General features: G+C 40.3%; 1 protein-coding gene across 1 annotated transcript in view; it reads right to left on the minus strand.

Annotated features, from left to right (window-relative positions):
- Window positions 1-1,496: 1,496 nt before the first annotated feature.
- megf6b (multiple EGF-like-domains 6b) overlaps window positions 1,497-21,962 on the minus strand; it is a 59,511-nt gene continuing 39,045 nt past the window's right edge. The window contains exons 8-38 of the mRNA XM_068712720.1: window positions 21,543-21,665; window positions 20,764-20,886; window positions 20,511-20,648; window positions 19,977-20,099; window positions 19,625-19,747; window positions 17,877-18,047; window positions 17,083-17,214; window positions 16,821-16,949; window positions 16,575-16,703; window positions 16,221-16,355; window positions 15,658-15,792; window positions 15,442-15,567; window positions 15,227-15,358; window positions 14,692-14,820; window positions 14,483-14,614; window positions 13,669-13,797; window positions 13,418-13,546; window positions 13,003-13,131; window positions 12,780-12,908; window positions 10,853-10,981; window positions 10,572-10,700; window positions 9,920-10,048; window positions 9,628-9,759; window positions 9,396-9,524; window positions 9,170-9,298; window positions 8,175-8,303; window positions 7,868-7,993; window positions 7,066-7,194; window positions 6,826-6,954; window positions 3,057-3,185; window positions 1,497-2,767 (exon numbers count right to left, since the gene is read on the minus strand). Of these exons, the coding sequence (XP_068568821.1) occupies window positions 2,706-2,767; window positions 3,057-3,185; window positions 6,826-6,954; window positions 7,066-7,194; window positions 7,868-7,993; window positions 8,175-8,303; window positions 9,170-9,298; window positions 9,396-9,524; window positions 9,628-9,759; window positions 9,920-10,048; window positions 10,572-10,700; window positions 10,853-10,981; window positions 12,780-12,908; window positions 13,003-13,131; window positions 13,418-13,546; window positions 13,669-13,797; window positions 14,483-14,614; window positions 14,692-14,820; window positions 15,227-15,358; window positions 15,442-15,567; window positions 15,658-15,792; window positions 16,221-16,355; window positions 16,575-16,703; window positions 16,821-16,949; window positions 17,083-17,214; window positions 17,877-18,047; window positions 19,625-19,747; window positions 19,977-20,099; window positions 20,511-20,648; window positions 20,764-20,886; window positions 21,543-21,665 (3,977 nt within the window). The 3' untranslated portion in view covers window positions 1,497-2,705. The remainder of the gene's footprint in view (window positions 2,768-3,056; window positions 3,186-6,825; window positions 6,955-7,065; window positions 7,195-7,867; window positions 7,994-8,174; window positions 8,304-9,169; window positions 9,299-9,395; window positions 9,525-9,627; window positions 9,760-9,919; window positions 10,049-10,571; window positions 10,701-10,852; window positions 10,982-12,779; window positions 12,909-13,002; window positions 13,132-13,417; window positions 13,547-13,668; window positions 13,798-14,482; window positions 14,615-14,691; window positions 14,821-15,226; window positions 15,359-15,441; window positions 15,568-15,657; window positions 15,793-16,220; window positions 16,356-16,574; window positions 16,704-16,820; window positions 16,950-17,082; window positions 17,215-17,876; window positions 18,048-19,624; window positions 19,748-19,976; window positions 20,100-20,510; window positions 20,649-20,763; window positions 20,887-21,542; window positions 21,666-21,962) is intronic.

The following is a 21,962-nucleotide window of genomic DNA, read 5'->3' on the forward strand; positions in this document are numbered from 1 at the left end:
ATACAACCTGAGACGTGTCGGAAATATTACTGCAGGATTTGACGCAGCCCCACATCATTCTTTCTCCTTTGGGTGGTCTCTTACTGTGATTAAAGCACAAGTGGATGGCATGTGATACATCCTCAAAGCATGGGCCCCTTTTTACCCAGCCTACAGTAGCTACGGGACAAGTGAGGCGACGCTGCCCTGCTTACTAACATGTGTAGGTAACTCAAATCTTTACTAACAGCTGATCAAATATTGATTCTTAGCAGAAAATGAACACGTACACATTAAGAAAAGTGTCCCAGTAGTGCGAATGGTGACGTTGGAGTGGAGGGGATGATCAAAGTGAACGTTACAGTGTGGATGAGGTCTGCTTCGTTACTCCTCTTAGGTGATTTTTTAACAGCAGCAAAGTGATTTCATGTCTCTGCTATTGATCCTGTGTGTGTGTGTGTGGGGGGGGGGGGCTAAACTAATCCCTTGCTTTAGCCCGTCGTATTAGTTGATCCCTGTATACCTGTGATTTGCTGTGTCTGAGTGTTTTCTCAGAAGAAGAGAAAAAAAAAAAAAAAAAGAAACGCAAAGAACATTTAGTCGATTTAGTCCGTGGAGTTCTTGTCTTAATATTTTCATCTGCAGGGAGTGGGGAGGACGTTTGAGACTTTGTTCGGCATTTTGGGACTTTTTCACTTTCTCACTGAAAGTTACTGCCAGCAGCAGGAGAAGTTAGCTTAGCATGAAGACTGGAAACAGGGAAACCGCTAGTCCGACTACCTACCTGCTCCTCTGAAGCTCCTCCTCTAAATTACCATGTTTTATCTCGTTTGTTTATTCTATACAAAAACTCTGTAAATAGACTTTGACACAAGACCTTTTCATTTCCCCCAATAAAACAGCAAATTTAGGTTTGTGGTGCAGAAGAAACACATGACATACACCGTCCTAAGTAGAGAGCTTTGGACCTGCTGGTAGACAGACCGTACTACCAAGATGGCGGTTGTCCCGTTCCCGTTCTTTATGCTAAGCCAAGTTAGGCTGCTGGCGGTGGCTTTTCATTTGGCGTATACAGACGTGTGTTCAATCTTTTCATCCAACTCTCAGCAAAAAGAAAGCGAATAAGCGCCTCGCCCCAAAATGTCAAACCTTCCCTTTAAATGGTATCGCTGTGCGTTTTGTTTGACCGGTGTTATTTGACACCGTGCTGACCCGCCCAACCAAGAGCTTCTGGTGTTAAAAGGTTTCTGCACATTGTAGAAATAACTCAATGTTTTAAGGCTGAAGTGTAGTAAGTCATGCTTTAAGAGGTCAGTTTCTTCACATTTGCTGTTCTAACATTGTAATGACTAGTTCAGAGATGAAAAACGGACCCGCCGGTGGATAGAGCTTATTTTACAGAAGGTTCTAGGTTATACAGAGAATATATTTTTACGTTTTAGCCTTTAATGCAGTCAAGAGACTCAAAAGAAACTGTTTTTATTTTATTTTTTCCATCATGCTGCATTTTTCCTTTCAGTGTTGTATCGATTTTAAGACTGACGAAAAGAAGTAATTTCTTTGTGTTGTGTATGCATTTATGAGGAATGCTGTGAAGTGAATGCGATGGCGGACTGAATTCATTCTGAAGACGACGTAGATAGTCTGGTATCTCCTGTACATAGTTTGACCTTTGTATATATTTTTGGTTGTGTTCACCTCTGCCTTTTCTTTTTTAGTTTTCTTTTGCAGGCGTTGCTATCTGCACTGTGCTTGAATCTGAATTTAGACAGGATGTACAGCTTCGATCTTCAATGAAAAAATGATAAAATAAGAATGGGAAACTAACCTTTCATGCGTCTGTCTTTGTTGGCATTCATGTGTGAAATATCATTCGGGGTTGTTTATTTGTCAGAGCTGAAAAGTCTCTTTCATCCAGCAGAAAATAAAGAACGCATTTCAAACCTGTGGTATATTCAATTGTATACAACTGTGAGAAATATAAATATGAAGCAATTTATACACACAATCAATAAAAAAAAAAAATATTTAGACGCTTACCCTTAAAGAAGGTGCAAATACATGTGTAGTTTAGTGACACATAATGAATTGTAAAACTCCAGCTGTCAATTAAGGCATATTGAATCAACAGGAATGTGTGAAAATCATTAAAGTCTTTGTTGCACTGTACAGTAAAGCACCATTTGACTGAGGGTAGTACTTCATAACAAATGCATTTAAAAAAACACAGATTCATACTACTGGCAAATATGGTTTTAGAAACTGAGGTTGTATCATCTCCAGCAATTTTCCTTTACAAAATTAGAGATTATTTTATGCACAGCACCTGCAAAAAAAGGTATTTCAAGGACAAAATATGAAACGCAAAATACCGAAAGTGCAGTAAACGCAACCACAATCTCCTGACTCTGCACTCTGCGGATGTAGTAGTTGAGGAGCGATTTTAATCCCGAAGACTAAAAGGTCCGATGATCCACCTCGACCGCAAGAAACTCTCAAAAAGTACCGCTGTGGCAGGTCAGGCTGACAGTTCAAAGGACACTTTGGCACGCAAAAAAAAAAATAAAAAATCATCCAGATCCAAACATGAAACGGCAGTTCTCATCAGGAAGTCTATTTCCACGTAGGTCTTCCAGCTGCCTGCTACAACTTCCTGTCCTTTTGAGCCACTTCAGTAAAACGTGGCTGATCTGTCCCAGTTGGAGTCTTCCAGCTCGATGGCGGTGCTATAACGAGTTCTCATGCTGCGAGTCTCCTCTTCTGCTGTGGGCGGTGTGTGGAGGTCCACCTGGGGAAACACACGATGAGCCGTGAGTGCAACTCAGCACGTGTACACACACACACACACACATTCATATTTGATCAGAACAAAGGCGACACCAAGGAGAAAGTGCAGGCTCTGCCGGAACTGAGCGCCGTCAGCACTAGAACTACTTATTTACTCTTATTTCACAAAGTCAGCTAAACTGTCCTATTCCGATGATTCACGTCCGCATGGATGTAATGATGCAGTGAGATCACTGATGAGACACTCGGGATGCACGTGTGTCGGTCACGGTGATTTGTCGTTCCTGTACCTTCTTGACAGGAGAGTCCGATCCAGCTGTGCAGGCAGCTGCAGCGGCCGTTGCGTCTGTCGCACTGCGACCCGTTGCCACACTCGCAGGTCTCTGCGCAGTCTGGCCCGTAACGATTCGCTCTGCAGTCTGACACAAAACACAAACACACACAGTTTAACAAACGCTACACAGAGGTCCGTGTGATTCTAAAGCAATCGTTTGACATTTTTGGAAAATGTTCGGCGCGGCTGAGAGCCGCTCATCGTGCGTTGCCTGTAAAAAGCCCGCTGCCGAGGACATGCTCAACTTATTCCACAGCGTAGTTGTTAATGTTGAAAGTATCGCTTGTCCAAATTGTACCAACGTCAACACTTCACGTCCTCGGGTCCCCGGCACCCGCCACATGTGAAGTAGAACGGGTTAACTGTTCTCAGATTAATCAGATACTATGACTTTTTTCAACATACTATACTATGACTTTTTTTAACATACTATACTATGACTTTTTTCAACATGCTATACTATGACTTTTTTCAACATGCTATACTATGACTTTTTTTTAACATACTATACTATGACTTTTTTTAACATGCTATACTATGACTTTTTTCGACATACTATACTATGACTTTTTTCAACATACTATACTATGACTTTTTTCAACATACTATACTATGACTTTTTTTAACATACTATACTATGATTTTTTTTAACATGCTATACTATGACTTTTTTTAACATACTATACTATGACTTTTTTGTAACATGCTATACTATGACTTTTTTCAACATACTATACTATGACTTTTTTTAACATACTATACTATGATTTTTTTTTAACATGCTATACTATGACTTTTTTTAACATGCTATACTATGACTTTTTTCGACATGCTATACTATGACTTTTTTCAACATACTATACTATGACTTTTTTCAACATACTATACTATGACTTTTTTTTAACATGCTATCCTATGACTTTTTTCAACATACTATACTATGACTTTTTTGTAACATGCTATACTATGACTTTTTTCAACATGCTATACTATGACTTTTTTTTAACATGCTATATTATGACTTTTTTTGAACATGCTATACTATGACTTTTTTTAACATACTATACTATGACTTTTTTCGACATGCTATACTATGACTTTTTTTAACATACTATACTATGACTTTTTTCGACATGCTATACTATGACTTTTTTCAACATGCTATACTATGACTTTTTTTTAACATGCTATATTATGACTTTTTTTGAACATGCTATACTATGACTTTTTTTAACATACTATACTATGACTTTTTTTAACATGCTATACTATGACTTTTTTCAACATACTATACTATGACTTTTTTGTAACATGCTATACTATGACTTTTTTCAACATACTATACTATGACTTTTTTGTAACATGCTATACTATGACTTTTTTCAACATGCTATACTATGACTTTTTTTAACATGCTATACTATGACTTTTTTCAACATACTATACTATGACTTTTTTTTAACATACTATACTATGACTTTTTTTTAACATGCTATACTATGACTTTTTTTTAACATGCTATACTATGACTTTTTTTTAACATGCTATACTATGACTTTTTTTTAACATGCTATACTATGACTTTTTTCGACATGCTATACTATGACTTTTTTCAACATACTATACTATGACTTTTTTTTAACATGCTATACTATGACTTTTTTTTAACATGCTATACTATGACTTTTTTTTAACATGCTATACTATGACTTTTTTTTAACATGCTATACTATGACTTTTTTCGACATGCTATACTATGACTTTTTTCAACATACTATACTATGACTTTTTTCGACATGCTATACTATGACTTTTTTCGACATGCTATACTATGACTTTTTTCGACATGCTATACTATGACTTTTTTCGACATGCTATACTATGACTTTTTCAACATACTATACTATGACTTTTTTCAACATACTATACTATGACTTTTTTCAACATACTATACTATGACTTTTTTTAACATACTATACTATGACTTTTTTTTAACATACTATACTATGACTTTTTTTAACATGCTATACTATGACTTTTTTCGACATGCTATACTATGACTTTTTTCAACATACTATACTATGACTTTTTTCAACATACTATACTATGACTTTTTTTTAACATGCTATCCTATGACTTTTTTCGACATACTATACTATGACTTTTTTGTAACATGCTATACTATGACTTTTTTCAACATACTATACTATGACTTTTTTGTAACATGCTATACTATGACTTTTTTCAACATGCTATACTATGACTTTTTTTAACATGCTATACTATGACTTTTTTCAACATACTATACTATGACTTTTTTGTAACATGCTATACTATGACTTTTTTCAACATGCTATACTATGACTTTTTTTAACATGCTATACTATGACTTTTTTCAACATACTATACTATGACTTTTTTTTAACATACTATACTATGACTTTTTTTTAACATGCTATATTATGACTTTTTTTAACATGCTATACTATGACTTTTTTTTAACATGCTATATTATGACTTTTTTTAACATACTATACTATGACTTTTTTTTAACATGCTATATTATGACTTTTTTTTAACATGCTATACTATGACTTTTTTGTAACATGCTATACTATGACTTTTTTCAACATACTATACTATGACTTTTTTTAACATGCTATACTATGACTTTTTTCAACATACTATACTATGACTTTTTTCAACATGCTATACTATGACTTTTTTCAACATACTATACTATGACTTTTTTTAACATACTATACTATGACTTTTTTCAACATACTATACTATGACTTTTTTCGACATACTATACTATGACTTTTTTTTAACATGCTATCCTATGACTTTTTTCGACATACTATACTATGACTTTTTTGTAACATGCTATACTATGACTTTTTTCAACATGCTATACTATGACTTTTTTTTAACATACTATACTATGACTTTTTTTTAACATACTATACTATGACTTTTTTTTAACATGCTATATTATGACTTTTTTTTAACATGCTATACTATGACTTTTTTTGAACATGCTATATTATGACTTTTTTTTAACATACTATACTATGACTTTTTTTTAACATGCTATATTATGACTTTTTTAACATGCTATACTATGACTTTTTTCGACATGCTATACTATGACTTTTTTCAACATACTATACTATGACTTTTTCGACATGCTATACTATGACTTTTTTCAACATACTATACTATGACTTTTTTCGACATGCTATACTATGACTTTTTCGACATGCTATACTATGACTTTTTTCAACATACTATACTATGACTTTTTTGTAACATGCTATACTATGACTTTTTTCAACATGCTATACTATGACTTTTTTTAACATGCTATACTATGACTTTTTTTAACATACTATACTATGACTTTTTTCGACATGCTATACTATGACTTTTTTCAACATACTATACTATGACTTTTTTCAACATACTATACTATGACTTTTTTTAACATGCTATACTATGACTTTTTTCAACATACTATACTATGACTTTTTTCAACATGCTATACTATGACTTTTTTCAACATGCTATACTATGACTTTTTTCGACATGCTATACTATGACTTTTTTCGACATGCTATACTATGACTTTTTTCGACATGCTATACTATGACTTGTTTTGACATGCTATACTATGACTTTGCTGTGTGCGCATTGTCAAAGTCAGAAAAGGGCTAGAAGATTACCAATGTCACATTTGAGTCCAGTCTTCCCTGAGGAGCAGAGGCATCTTCCTCTCACAGGATCACATGGAGATTCTTCCTCACAGTCACACACCTTGGCACAACCATGACCGAAGGTACCCTGTTCACACACTGAGAGAGGAGTCGGGGACGAGACGACATTTTCAAAAAAGGATAAATTAGGCTTAGAAATGCCAGTAATCCTGTCATTACATTGTGGTAATCAGCAGTGATTCGACTGACCTCTGTGACAGCGAGCTCCGTGGTATCCTGGAGGACAAATACAGTGGCCCGACGCTGGGTGACAGGAGGCTCCGTTCATACAGTCGCACTGCAGCTGGCACAGCGGGCCATGAAGACCAGGAGGACAGGCTGAAGACGAGGGACATACGCCACAAGATTTAAAGCCGACTTTCATGGTTTAAAATGTTCCCAGTGGATTCATGATTGAGTATGAACCCCAGAGTGGAACTTTGACTCCTCAAGAGTAAAAGCTTAAATTAAATATCTAAGTCGGGATGCTTTAGTTTTGTGTTTGTCCTCAACAATGAGTTCAAATTGACATTTGAGACAGGGCTGGGTATACAAGGGAGGTGGAAGTAAGAGCATTTACTCAAGTACTGTACTTCAGTGTAATTTTGAGGTACTGTTACTTTAGTATTAGTGATCTAGTATTTCTATTTTGTGCTACTTCAGATGGTACAGGCACTTGTCTTGAACAATTTAAAATCATACTCAACCCTATTACAGTCACACTGGCAGATCATTACCGTTTTGGGCTTTTTGTGTATCACAATAATATTAAATTCTTTAAGGGATATTTTTACTATTCAACCAATTCTGTGAAAAGATCAAAACCAACCATGTCTAAGGATGTTCCTAAATATGTATTGCCCTCATCCCCAAGCCTACAGCTTCCAACTGAAAATGTTCATTTTTAAAAAAGGGTCACATACTGTATATATAGTTTACTTTTTGTTTTTTTTAGGCAACATGATTTATGTTTTAAGACACGTATGTCTCTCTTTGTGTGTTCAGTTCTCACCATGTTCACACAGATGTCCATAGTAGCCTGGACCACACTGACACGTCCCCGTCACTCTGTCACAAGTGCTGTTTTGACAGTTACATTTCAGCTGACAGTTGGCACCAAATCTGCCCGCAGGACATTCTGAGAGACAATCGAATGAAACAGGAGGACACAGTCAAAAAAGAAGAAGAAAAATCAACCTCATGACTCAACACTAGTGTCTATGTTTGCCAGATCATACATGAACTAATGAGCAGAGCATGTCAGAAAACAAATGAACTTGACTGCAATAAGAAACAAGATTTATAAAAGTGTGTGTCACCTTTATCGCAGTGTGAACCAGTCCAACCCAGACTGCAGGTACAGTTTCCAGTCACAGACTCACACACTCCACCATTACTGCAGTTACAGCGTTCAGCACAGTCCGCCCCAAACCAGCCTGGAAGGCAACCTAAGTTGGAAAATGCACTCTTATGATAACAACTCATACAGACAACAAACATTGTCCAACATTTATAATTCATCACAGTGAACGCATAGTCCAGATGAAACCTGAAGAGAGGAGTCTAGACTTTGAAATAATCAGATTACATCTGTTCAGAAACATGAGGTTGTTCACACACTCAAGGCAATAGGTCAGAGATAAAAACAGAGACGGCAATCAAGTACTTGTGTTACATATGATAGCGGAGCATTTAAGGTTGGTTCACTATTCAGAAGCAGTGACATTCAAGGTGCTCTTTGAAACCGCAAATAAGATATGACTGATGATATCACAGAGTCAGACGCAGGTTTAAGGTTGTAGTGGCGGTGCTGTTGAAAATAGTGAGCACACTTACTGTAATAAACCTGATACAATACGCATATTAATTATATCCGTCCAATCACATTCTGTGTGCACATGAGGGCTTTCACTGTCTCACATGACCCTTAATCTTCCACTATTCTACGAGGACAAAATATGTGACAGAAATATTACACACAGACAAACATGTAAGAATAGAATGATGACTGAACTGGTCTGACTCGGCTGTGTTTTCTCATTACAATTCTTTCGGATGTCATATTTTTAGTTGATTTTTGTAAACTTTCTAGTCCAATTAGTGAACAACATTTATATTCCTTAAATTTGAAAAATCAGCACTGATCACAAAACGGTAATCAAACCAGTAATCAGTTGTTTGGGAGGCAAAAGCTTTCAGCACTAAGCCTTTTGGCCTCATACTTTGATGGTGGAGCAGGTGGTTTTGTGTGTAATGTAGAATATTCTGGTGCAGGTTATTGCATCAAACTGTATCAACAGTACTGAGTACTGACCGTGTCCACAGTCCTTTCCTCTTCGACCAGGTTTGCACTTGCAACGACCGGTGGCCGGGTCATTCTGGGCTCCGTCTCCGCACAGCGCCACCCGAGCACAGTCGACTCCGTAACGCCCAGCTGGACACGCTGTCACCGCGAGACACACACCAGATACTTGTCATCCCATGCAAACATGTATTACTAATTCAGTCACCGTCCCCAGCGCAGTTTTAGACGGACTCACTGATGTTGCAGCGTGCTCCTATGAAACCTGCTGGACAATCACAGGCTCCGGTGGAAGGAATGCACCTCCCTCCATTTTCACACTGGCACTTGCTTTCACAGTTTGGACCATAAAGACCCTTTCCGCAAACTGAAAATAAAATTGTAACAGCAGAGAATTAGTACTTTTAGAAGAACTCTGCTTCACTGTACTGTGATATGTCTAGAAGGTATAATTATCCTATTTTATGTACTTTGGTCACATCTGGGGCCTTGGAAACCTGGAGCGCAGTAACATGATCCAGCCACCGGGTGGCAGAGCTGGTTCGTCTCTGAGCACTGGCACACCTGATTGCAGTTCTGTCCAAATGTTCCTGGTAGACAAGCTGAGACAGGAAGAGGTTTAAGTGTACAGTTTGATAGAGATGTTCTTGCTTTCTGATGCATCTTTAAATGGGTTTTATTAATGCAAGGATGAGTTAATAAAACCTGCAATGCAACCCTTCTAAATGGACTGGAGGCACAAGTTGGTCCTGCAGCACTTACTCTGCTCACAGCCGTTTCCCGTGAATCCAGGAGGACAGCCGCAGTCTCCAGAGACATGGTGGCAGGATGTGCCCTGTGCACAGCCACAGTGCTGCACGCAACCCTTTCCATACATACCCGGCAAACAAGCTGAAAAAGAAAACAAAGGCAAAACAATATAAGATATCTATAGCTATAATTTTATTCTGCATATTCACCTTTATCCATATCCTACTTGTAGATGTCAACCAGTCTGTACATTTGTTTTTAATAATTAGTATATTTAGTTTGTGCTTTGTTTGGCCAAGTCAATTGTATTAATATAGCCCCAACATTATTAATTTAGCACAGAGGGCTTTAAAATGATATTATCCTTAGACCCTACATTAGGATAACAGAGAAGAAGAAAGAAAAGAAACCTAGGTTGCATATATTATACCAGTAGAAAGAAGCAGAAAGAAAAAACTTGAAGAAACAGATATATACTATATATACATATATAGCAAGTAAATAGAGCAGAACATATGAGAAACAAGTTTTATCCAATTTCTCTGATCTTGCCCCTGCATGTAAGCTGTTGGAAAATGCAACAGGGTCATTATCAAAACTTCAGGACAAACTCGGTCCAGCAGGGGCTGCAAGAGCACCAGTGTCTTTAACCGCAAGCTTGCACCTTTATCACAGAGCTTTCCTCTCCAGCCTGGTGGACACTGACACGCTCCAGTGACGTGGTGACATGAATCCCCGTGCACACACTGACATCTCTCCTCACAGCCGGCACCAAACAGGCCTGGTTCACATGCTGAGTGAAGAAGGTGCAAATTAGAGGTTAACATGAACAAAAATACACAATATTGCCGGTCCAACAGTTTCCACTGTGCAGCAGTTCCCATAAGGTCAAAGTTTCTGCTGGTCCATTTGCTTCAGTTGGGCAGTAGAGACTCACTGGCTCACCTTTCTCACAGCGCTCTCCGGTCCAGCCGCCGCTGCAGCTGCACCGTCCGGTCAGTCCGTCACACTGGCCGCCGTTCTCACATTCACACTGCTGGTGGCAGTCCGTCCCGAACCGGCCCACCGCACACTCTGTGTAAACATAGAGCAGCGTGCACGAGAAGAAACCCACGTGAGACGAGAAAGAGAAACAAAACACAGATACCATGGTGTGAACTATCGTGTGTTGTCATATTTCTGCTGAAGGGCTGCAATATGTTTGTTTTTTTCCCCAATCATGTTTAGTATAGAGCTGGAAATCAAGGCATTCCAGCCACAGGATTAGAGGTTTCCCGAGCATGGAGAGGGGGCTGGGCCTGGCATGGCTGGACAGGGAAAGGTTGTAACAGGCACAGAGGGAGGATAGTGTGTGATCTGGAGCTCAAAGGGAGAACAAGCTGGAATGGCAGAGACTTTTACGGAAAAGACCCATTCGTGATTCAGAAACAAACTCTGCCAGCAAATAACCAGACTAGAGGCAAAAACAAATGAGCTAAGGCAGCAGATTGAACTCAGACGTACGTATTTCCCGAGCACAGTAACAACCACGGGCCATAAATGTTTAGGGTTCAGGTAATGTTATTCTTCTGCATTGCTGTACAGACTAACAAAAAATCATTATGGCTTTGCAAGACGAGGCTGAATTATCCAAGTTTGTAGAGCTGGGGCCAAACAGCCTAAAGTGTAGATCAAGATAAATGATCAGCTTAACATCAATAACAATACATGCTTATAAATTAGTGTGTATTTCATTTCTCATTTTGGCTCAATTCCAATATGTCCGTCCTGTTTAGCTCCAGTATGATCAGTTAAAGATGCTGGTCTGCCGGCTGATTGGTTGGTTGAACCTGTGATTAGATGTTCTGGTCAGATGTTGTGGCTGTTGCAGCTACTGACATTTATTGAAAACTGTGATACGAGTAAGTTTAGGTCGTTAAAAGATGTTTGTTATTCACGAAATTCAGTTAATTATCCGGCCCTGTGAGTATTTCAAAGTTGAGAGTTTAGAGAGAAACATGTCAAGTAAGGTCAGGGTCAAAATATTGATTTAATATTTGATTCATCAAGTTTTTTTACAGCTAAAAAAAAAAAATCACATGCCTGTCTGTCTGAGAGGGCCTGAGAAAGTACGACAACCTTGTACTTGTAAAGCGCCTTTCTGGTCTTTTGACCACTCAGAGTGCTTTAACACTACATGTCATCATTCACTCATTCACATCCATACATACACAAGGTGCCACCTGCCCATTAAGGACTATCTAACATTCACACAGCGTAGGCACAGCTTACAGGAGCAATTTGGGGTTAAGTGATCTTCTGATTGAAGGATGACCCGCTCTACCACTGCGTTACCTCTATTCTTATAACCCTTGATGAGGAAAAGGATAAGAAAAAGCATTTTCTGGAGAAAACTTTAGGCAGCGTATCAGAGGGCAACAGAAAGTAGTACCAAGTTAAAGGGAAATTCAGATTCTGGAGCAGTTGCACTGTACTGTACTGGGAATATGGCAAAGTTGCTAAAAAGAAGCCTGACAAGGCAAGACACGCCAGAAGTCAAACATGTTTTAAACAGTTTTCCTCGTTAGCCAGACTTATTTGGAAGTGAAAACGAGGGCTGTTCGAAAACAGACTGGTTGTTTCCACTTTGACCTACTTGCTGCACCTGCAAACAGTTTTTGGCCTGTTTACAACCTGTCTGATCATCTCTTGCCCCGTCAGCCTTTGCCAAAAAATTGTTTTCCCAGATCTGAGCATGTTATTCTAAATGGCAGCCAAATGTACAGAAATTAGACCCAAGTTGTAATATAGAGAATTTTCCCTAAAATGATTCATCTGCAGATGGTTTTGTGGTCACATACACGGAGACTCTTACAGCATTTCGGAGTCTTACCGAGTTCACAGGCTGTGCCCATCCAGCCACTGGCACAGGAACATTTTCCGTTGCTCTTGTTACAGGTGGCCCCATTCTGACACAGGCAGCGCTGCCGACAGTCTGCTCCATAAAACCCTGGAGGGCATTCTGGGAAAATAACGCACGGACAAAAACCATACTGTGACACCCTTATTTACCCATCATATAGAAGAATACTTAGGTCTGTGTTGCGTTCACTCACCTTCTGTGCAGTTGGGTCCGGTCCAGCCGGGTGTGCACACACACTGCCCACTGGCCGGGTGGCAGATGCCATCGTTACGGCAGCTACAGGTTTGGTTACATCCTTCCCCATAGAAACCGGTTGGGCACGCTGCCAGGAGAGGGACAAACAATACCATTACCTCCTGTTGAACTTTGCTGATCAAAAGTGGAAATTCCAGTGTCTGGTAAGCGATACAGGCCATAGCATGGGGAACGTCAAGTCGGTGCTTTCTCATGTGCGACTGAACTGGGTTTCCCCAAATTACTCGCGTTACAAAGATGTTCTCAGTGCTTCGATGCTGCTATACAAATGTCCTGATACCATCTTTCATAACACTGGAGTGACGCCAGCCCCTGTTAACACCATAACCTTTTGTTGTGCACCCGTCACTCACTCAGGTTGCAGAATGGACCGATCCAGCCAGCAGGGCAGGAACAAACTCCGCTGACGTGGTCGCAGCTCCCGCCATTTAGACACAAACATTTCTCCTGGCAGTCTAGTCCGTAGAAACCCTGAGGACACGCTGAAACACACACACACACACACACACACACACAGACACACAGCGGTGAAGACTACCTGTTACTGGCATATACTGTATACACATTTAGTAGGTGAATTTGCCTCTGAAGGAGCGTCTCTTACGCTTTTCACAGAAGGTTCCGGTCCATCCCACCTGGCAGGTACAAGCTCCGCTCACATGGTCGCACAACGCCTTGTTGTCACACTGACACCGATGGCGACAACCAAGACCAAACATACCTGATGGGCACTCTGAGGGAATATCACACACACACACACACACACACACACACACACACACACACACACACACATGCACTTTAGACATACAGACAAGTGATGTGTGGCTTTAAATAATGTTGAACATTTCCTGTCTAATGTCATGTTTTATAAAGGCTGGTTTTAGAATGACACAATTCTACAATACAAAATGAGTACCTCGCAGAGAACCTTTTTGTATTTATTTAGGATTAGACATTATTACTTTGGCACTATCTGGTGGTAGCACCGATAATGAAACTGTGCAGAATGATTGCAACGCAAACTGCCAGCGAATGAATTGGCCGACAGCAACACATACTCCCAACAGATTTTCCTGTTCCATTTTTCTACAAACTGAGAAAGCCAAGACGCCACTCACACTCACGCTCATTGTATTAAAGACATTTCAATCCTCAAACCTTCATCTCAGACTGAAACATTAATAAAGTGAGCACAAGTGATCGACGGTGAGCAGGAGTTTTAGTTTCTTTCATGTCATGAGACGTGCGTGTCAACAAGACTTTCTGGTGTGAAAAAACTTTGCAGTATTTTTTATCCTAACAAAAGCCTGAATCATTCTTTGATAATAAAAACATAAAAAAGGACAGATATTAACTTGAAATCATTACAGATAGAACACTGTGGTCTTTAAATGTTTGCACACATAACTACATACTCTGGTGGCAGCGTGTTCCAGTGTAACCAGCCTCACAGTTGCACTGGCCCGTCGCGGCGTCACAGCTGCCGTCTCCGTTTCTACAGTCACATGTTTCTGCACAGTCTTCCCCCCAGTGCCCTCCATCACAGCCTGCAACAGAAGAATCCCATTTTGAGTGTCAGACATAACAATTAGTGTTGACAAATTGGCATTTCCAGCGCCGCTACCTTTCCTGCAGTTGTGTCCAGTCCAGCCAGGAGCGCATGTACACCGCCCACTCAGCGGGTCGCAGCGAGCGTTGTTCTCGCACACACACTTCATTTGGCAAGCTTGACCAAAACGTCCACTCGGGCACGCTGAACAAGGAAAATAAAAAAATTGGAAAAAATTGAAATCAGCAAGACTAATCTACCAGAACAAACTTCAGCAGATAGCATGAAAGCACAGCAAGCTCCCATGACAGCTTTGGTTCTGTGATTTAACCGTCAAATGAGCCTTTAAGAGCCAGTGGTTTTTTTGAAATGGAAATATATTTGTTCTTCCCAGTGAATTATATCTGAGGTGGTTTTCCAGCAGCTGAAGAATTTTAGCTAATGACCTCGGAGAAAAACTGCTCCTCTGTCTTCTGACATCTTGTTCTATTTCTTGTCCAAGCTGCACCACTGAGAAATTTCCATATTCCATCGCGCCGCCTCAGCTGGTTGACTGTTTAAATGCATTTTGCTGTGGAAACGAAAAAAAATGCACACCGCTGACACTCACAGTTCTGGCAGAATCTGCCCATTGACCCTGGAGGACAGTTACATGACCCGTTGTGTTTGTCACACACGCCGCCATTCTCACAAACAGGGCAGGTTTCTGTGCAGCCTGATCCCCAAAAACCCTCGGGACACACTGTGAAAAAGATGCACATTTTTATACATTTTATCATGTAAAATGTGTGTGGTTACTTATACTCTAAATATTTCTGCACTCACAGTTCTCACAGTGCTTTCCCGACGTCCCCGCTGGACACTTGCATCGTCCCGACACCTTGTCACATGGGGCGCCTGTGCAGTTACAAGGATGGACGCAGCCTGCTCCAAACATCCCCGCTGGACAGTCTGACACGGGACACACAGGAGAGCCTCGTCTTAACATGGGAGGACAAAAACTCAGCGTGGGGAAAGCGTGTTCTCAGTAGGGCCACCTACCCTGATCACAGTTCTCTCCGTGACGACCAGGGGGGCATTTTCGTTGGCACACTCCAGTCACATGATCACATGACACTCCTGGTGGACAGGAGCACTTTTTCTCACAACCGGCTCCGTAAGTACCTGGGTTGCATTCTAGAAACAGAACAGGACAGAGCACTCAATTATCATGTTATGACAGCCGTTATACGAGAGAATGGAAATCATCCTCCTGTTTTGTCATAAGTGGCTCAATGATCTTCTCAATGCTTTTCTGCCTTTATTTAGAGGGGATTTGGTTCTCCTCCACTGACTCATGCTGTACATTTGTTACAGTTTTGGCTCCCTTCACTGATTATATTAGAAAGCAAATGGACTTGACTGCAAATCAGTGATGTGTGTTGACTTGAGTTGTGCTTCCTTGTTGAGTTTTTCTTCATACTTTTTGTTATAACAACATCCGTCATCTGTAATCCATGCTGCATTTGTACAGTAATAACACCATAGAACATAAAACAGGCTACAGAAAATATAAGTAAGGTTTGTTGATGAGTCCTTGATGATCCTTGTGATGGTGTGCTCACCTTCCTTGCAGGTGTTGCCCTGGTAACCCGATTTACAGACACAGGTGCCGTGGCGGCGGTGACACTCCAGAGTGTTCTGCTGGACACACTGACACTCCTCAGAGCAGCCGGGACCAAAGGTCCACTTCGGACAAGCTGAAGGACAATAAACAAGGAGGAGATGGCATCATAACAGGATGGTGCACAAAACTAAATATGATGCGACATTAGGATTATAGCCACAATAGGAGTATTTTACAAGCCTGTTTTGTTGCATATGGATACTTGAAATGTAACGCTAGTAAAATTCAGAGAGTCTGTCCAACAATGATTTCAAGGGTGTGAGTCTGTTATTGTTAGGACAGTTGGACTTACGGAGGTGGCAGAAGCGTCCGTAGAGTCCAGGATCACACAGACAGGCTCCGTAGGTTCGGTGGCAGCGGCCGTTATTGGCACAGTTACACTTCTTATTGCACTGCTTCCCATAGAAGCCCTTAGGACAGCCTGCACACAGGAACACAACTCACAGTAAACTTAACTAGCTCCCATGGTGGGAGAGAAATGTTTTCACTGAAGATTAAGACACAAAACATGTTGGCTTGGACAAAGTGGATAACTCACCATCCTGACACATGTCTCCACTGACCCCAGGAGGACAGCGGCAGCTCCCAGTGGCCGGATCACAGGTGGCACCGTTTTTACACTTACAGGGGAAGGAGCAGTTTTTACCAAAATGTCCCTCGGGGCAAGCTGTGAAATTGAAACATAAAACGGGTCCATTACTGCCAATCTGTCATACTGACTAATTTGATACAGTAGTAAGAGCATACACATGCATACTGTATGTATTCGAGTGTCTGTATATGTTTGAGCCAATCCTCACTCTGGTTGCAGACGACGCCTATCCATCCGTCAGGACAGTCGCAGCCATTTTTCCACGGATTACACTTCCCTCCATTGGAACAGTCGTCACATGTCAAACTGCAGTCATTGCCGAAAGTGTCGTCCAAACACACTGAAAACAACAGAGTAATGAATGAAGTTCACGCTACTCTTTTACATCAACACCCCTCTGAGTCATAACAGTGCACAGTAAAGGATGAATTTATCAATTTGAATCATATTTAAACTCTAAAGATGACATCTGATGCTCATAAAAAAAGTTTAGTAACTGCCTCAGAACATTCTCATTGGATTTCAGAGGTTATAAATATAAGGTTATGAGAGGTAATTACAAGTTTCAGTAAAGTTATGAGGTGCGAAGTTAGCTATACACACATACCATGTAGGCTAGTGCTGAATATTTCAGGTGAAAAAAATGAATATGTCTAAATTTGTTTTTGTCAACTTTCAGTGAAGTGGCGTTACATATTAAATGTTCTGCCGTTGTCAAAAGAGTCCAACCATGGGCGACACTCAACAGAGCCTTGGACTTCCTGTTACGGGCTGCCAGGACATATAAGCCTCAGCATTCCTGCCAAAGAAGCTGTGGTGTTACAGTATGTACAGACAGTCTGGGAGCATGAAGCGCAGTAATTAAGGCCCACCATGTGGTCTGTTCCTGCCTGCAGTAAATGAGTCTGTCAGACAGCTTCACCCCCCGCGAGTCAGGTAATCAGATACAGGTTGCTCTTAATGATAATGAGTGGCTAATGGTTTTGAGGGGGGAAAACTCACCGAATTTCTCTGCCAGGTTACTCTCGGCCCTCAGCTCCCCCTCGTCGTCTTCATAGTCGTCATAGCGCTCTAGGGGTTGGTTGTAGTCCTGCATCAAGGTGAGCAGCGGTTTAATAAGGGGCAACTCGATGGCAGCTCCGCTGGACAGAGCCTCAACTGTATCTTCTAGTGCTGTGGGGAGACGAGGTGTGTTAGGAACACAAACTACAATATACAATATACAGTGGATGCCATTTCGTTTGTGTTGTCTTTAAATAAATCTCTATTTCAAAACGAGTGAACAAAAATACACCATTTTAATGAGATTAAAATGAGAAATTGTTTTTACAATTTGATAGTACGTCAAGAGAGTGCAAAATAAAAAAGTTAAAAATAAGGGAGCCGTGATTGCCTGTTAATATTACTATACCTGCCGCCTATCCCGTTTCTCCCAGTTGTCCCATCTCCCCATTTCATTAGCAGGCAGAATCAATGTTGTTAAAATGAATACACATGAAAACACATTTTGTTTGCAGACCTAGATAAGGTAATAACTCACTTTATTTGGAACAATGAAAGAAAAAGTGGGGGTATGGGACTCCCTGACTGTAGCTTGAGCAGGCGTCACATTACCCTACCGCTTTATCTCCACTTATTTTCTTTTCACTACCTTTGCCTTTAAATTATACAAAAGATAACCCAATTGTTACACAGTCCCTTAAAAAAAAAAGCAACACTTTGGATTGCAAATGAAGTCTCATCTTGCTCCTCCATCCCTCAAACACTGTTTTCCTCCCTCCATAATTGACACGTCATTTGAGTTGTGGAAACATGTCGGTGTTGAAGCTATGAAAACTCTTTACATTGATGGAATATTGCCCTCATTTGAACGGTTACATTTATTCTTCCACAATTATTCAGATTTCTCCAAATCCGCAATTATTCAGATTTCTCCAAATCCACAATTTCATTAAATCCAACGCATCGTCCTCTCCTAGACTGGCCAACAATGCATCCATGGAATCATTGTTCTTTCGATCTCTTAGCTAAGGCACCAATAGCTTTTGATTATTTATCTTGCAAAACACTTCCTAAGTTATTCTGATAGCTGTTTGGGAGATTGATTTGGGATCGGACGTAACGGAGGACCAGCGGTAAGATGCCGATAAATGTACGTATAGCATCAATGTGCATTAGGCATGAACTATATGAAATATCGTTTAAGGTACTACGTTGTCTTCATTATTCCAAAGGAAAACTTGCTCTAAAGAGCCAACTACTAGAAATGTATTTTCCAAACTATCAGATGTTTTTTGGGAACTTGATCCTTTGATTACCATATACAGCGTAACCAGAGAAGATCGTCCTCTTAGGCGCTACGTTACCCTTGTTCTTATTTTTGGACAAACAACATCAATGAATATTTCAAGCTGAATTATTAAGCGACATGAGCAACATGTGTTTTTGTTCGTTTTAAGTCCTCTGTCATTCATTTATTAATGTCTTGTCCTTTTCTCTCGTTTGTTTGTAAAACACAAAAATTGAATTTGCATTGAACTTATCTATGAAACTGAAAACCAATAAACACAAAAAAATAAAAATTAAGAAAAGAGTATATGCTCTATGTTTTATCACTGCGATATCCATCTCAAGTGAACAACTCTGTACACAGGACGTTTTTTTGCAGTACGACAACAACAGTTTGGCAGATTTTCCGTTGGCATGTTTCTGGTGTGATTCACACTTGGCCACTCTCTTTTGATACTTACGGATGCAGGATTGCCGGTCCTCGTCGAGGCGGAAACCCCGGCGGCAGAAGCACTGAAAGGAACCCGCGCTGTTCTGGCACGTGTGATCGCAACCGCCATTCGATGCCAGACACTCGTCTACATCTAAACAACACAGACCCAACACAGACTCAAACACTTTTGCTACATCAAGAGAAGTTGAGAGAAGCCAAAGCAAGTTTAACCGAGCGACTACTCGCTTTACATGTTACATTTAAACAAAGACGACACTGTGCATGTTTGTGTTGACGCCTTCGGAGTCAAACTAGAACTCTCCCAAATTCAACACAGGTAAATATTCAGTCTCATAACAGTGTGAGTGCCATACGCATACCATCACAGCTACATCCGTCTGAGTTGAGTCTGTATCCTGCTGAGCAGTAGCATTCATAACCCCCGGGATAGTTGGTGCAGTCCTGCTCACAGCAGGAGCTCTGCTCTCCACACTCATCGACGTCTGCCAAACACAACAAGCAGGGAGGCTGACATTTTGAGCTGCCTGTAGTGATATGCTTCCCTGCTCACTGACAGAAATCATATAAAATCATGTAACTTGTACAGGTTTAGGGCTGAAAACTCAAGACCATCTTCCACCCTGTGACCAAGAGAGCATTTTGGTGTAATAGATGAGAGTCCTACATATCCCTCTAAGTCTTTAACTTGCATGAAACATAATAGTTCTCCTGTGTAGATCCCTGTTTTACTTTTGTTTTCTGGCTGTTTCGTTATCTAATTGTATTAAGTGATCATCTACACTAACTGAGCTTTCCTCTGCCGTGGATGAGTGCTGATGCATTTTTTAAGTATGCCTTTATAATTTGTTATAAGCATTTTTTTAAGTCAATGCAAGTACATTACAGCTTCTTACCAGCACAGGTTTTGAGGTCGTCATCTAGTCTGTACCCTTGGTTACAGGAGCAAACAGGGCCGCTGGTTGAATGCTGGCAGTGGTGCGAACAGCCTCCGTTGTTGTTCTCGCAGCTGTTCACGATCTCCATCTCGATTCCTTCAACAAGTTCAAAGTGAGACAATGTCTGTCAATTAAAGAACTAAAATATCTTGTAATAACTAAATATAACGTTTTGCATGCATGTGATAATGTTAATAGAGTGTAATCCTACTGTAACACTGTTTCCCATCAGATCCCAGCTCATAGGCAGCGTGACACACACAGGCGTAAGAGCCCAGTGTGTTGTGGCAGCCATGAGCACAGTTGGCCTCTTCTATTTCACACTCGTCGACATCTGTGACAAAAAATATGTTTAAAAAAATACTGAATACAATGGAGGAATACATCTGTTGTGCACAGGTTCATTTACATCACACTAAATCAATGTTTGCACTTGAAAACCATCTTTTAACTCAATAGTAAACATGGGCTTTCAAATTCTTCATCAATTTAAAAAAAAAGCTCCATAGTATCAAACAGCGTTTGTCAGCAGACAGAGTGTCCGGCTTTATTGTGGGACCAACACGTTTCAGCTAAGTGTTGCTGGAGTTTTAACCTCTCCAGACTTTTTCCTTTCTCCGTGCATGAAAGTTGGAGAAGTTGTGCCAGAAACCCCCACTCTGCTTCTACTGCAGACCGAGTTTGCCCAGTTTACATGGAAATGTAGTTTTTCCAATTTCTATTTCTCTGCTGTTTCCAATCATCAAACTTTTGAGCCAAAGTGGATGAGAAAATTTTGAAGTGCTCTCCGAAAAAATAAATTTAAACATCTACAGCTTAACTCCATGTCAACTGGGTAAACTTCATCTGCTGAGGAAAATTAGTGTGCGATGATCAAAAGCTCCAGAGCAGCTACTAAATGTTACATTTTCTTATATTTTCTTCACTTGATTAACTCTGAGCTACAATAATAATCATTATAATGTCATCATTTGTTACTGGTGAATTTACCTTGACAGGTTTTCCCGTCTTCAGCCAAGATGTAACCAGCTTTACAGTCACAGTGAGCTTTCCCACCATCAACCCGACACTCATGCATACAGCCTCCGTTGTGATCTGCACAGGGATTCTGCACTGCAACACAAAAAGCACACACTCATAAATAGAAATCCAATGGTGTCAGTCACGTGGGGAACACTTCTGGCTCAACCTCGTCTCTATATTGTCCTCTCTGCATAGTTATATGTGTTTGACAAGTGTAAGCCTGTCCACCACCTAGGTTGAGACCCTTCAGCTTTGCAAACAGAGGAAGCTGTTCTCAGCCAACAATTACAAAGCAAAAGCATTTGAGAGATAAAATGCATTTATGTTTAATTTCCCACCCCCAGAGAACTGTACTCAACTAGGCCTCACAGATCAGAAACATTAAAA

Source organism: Cebidichthys violaceus, unplaced genomic scaffold (genome assembly GCF_023349555.1).
Source record: "Cebidichthys violaceus isolate CVI_PGR_0920_01 unplaced genomic scaffold, fCebVio1.0.p SCAF_17, whole genome shotgun sequence".
Taxonomy (NCBI): Eukaryota; Metazoa; Chordata; class Actinopteri; order Perciformes; family Stichaeidae; genus Cebidichthys; species Cebidichthys violaceus.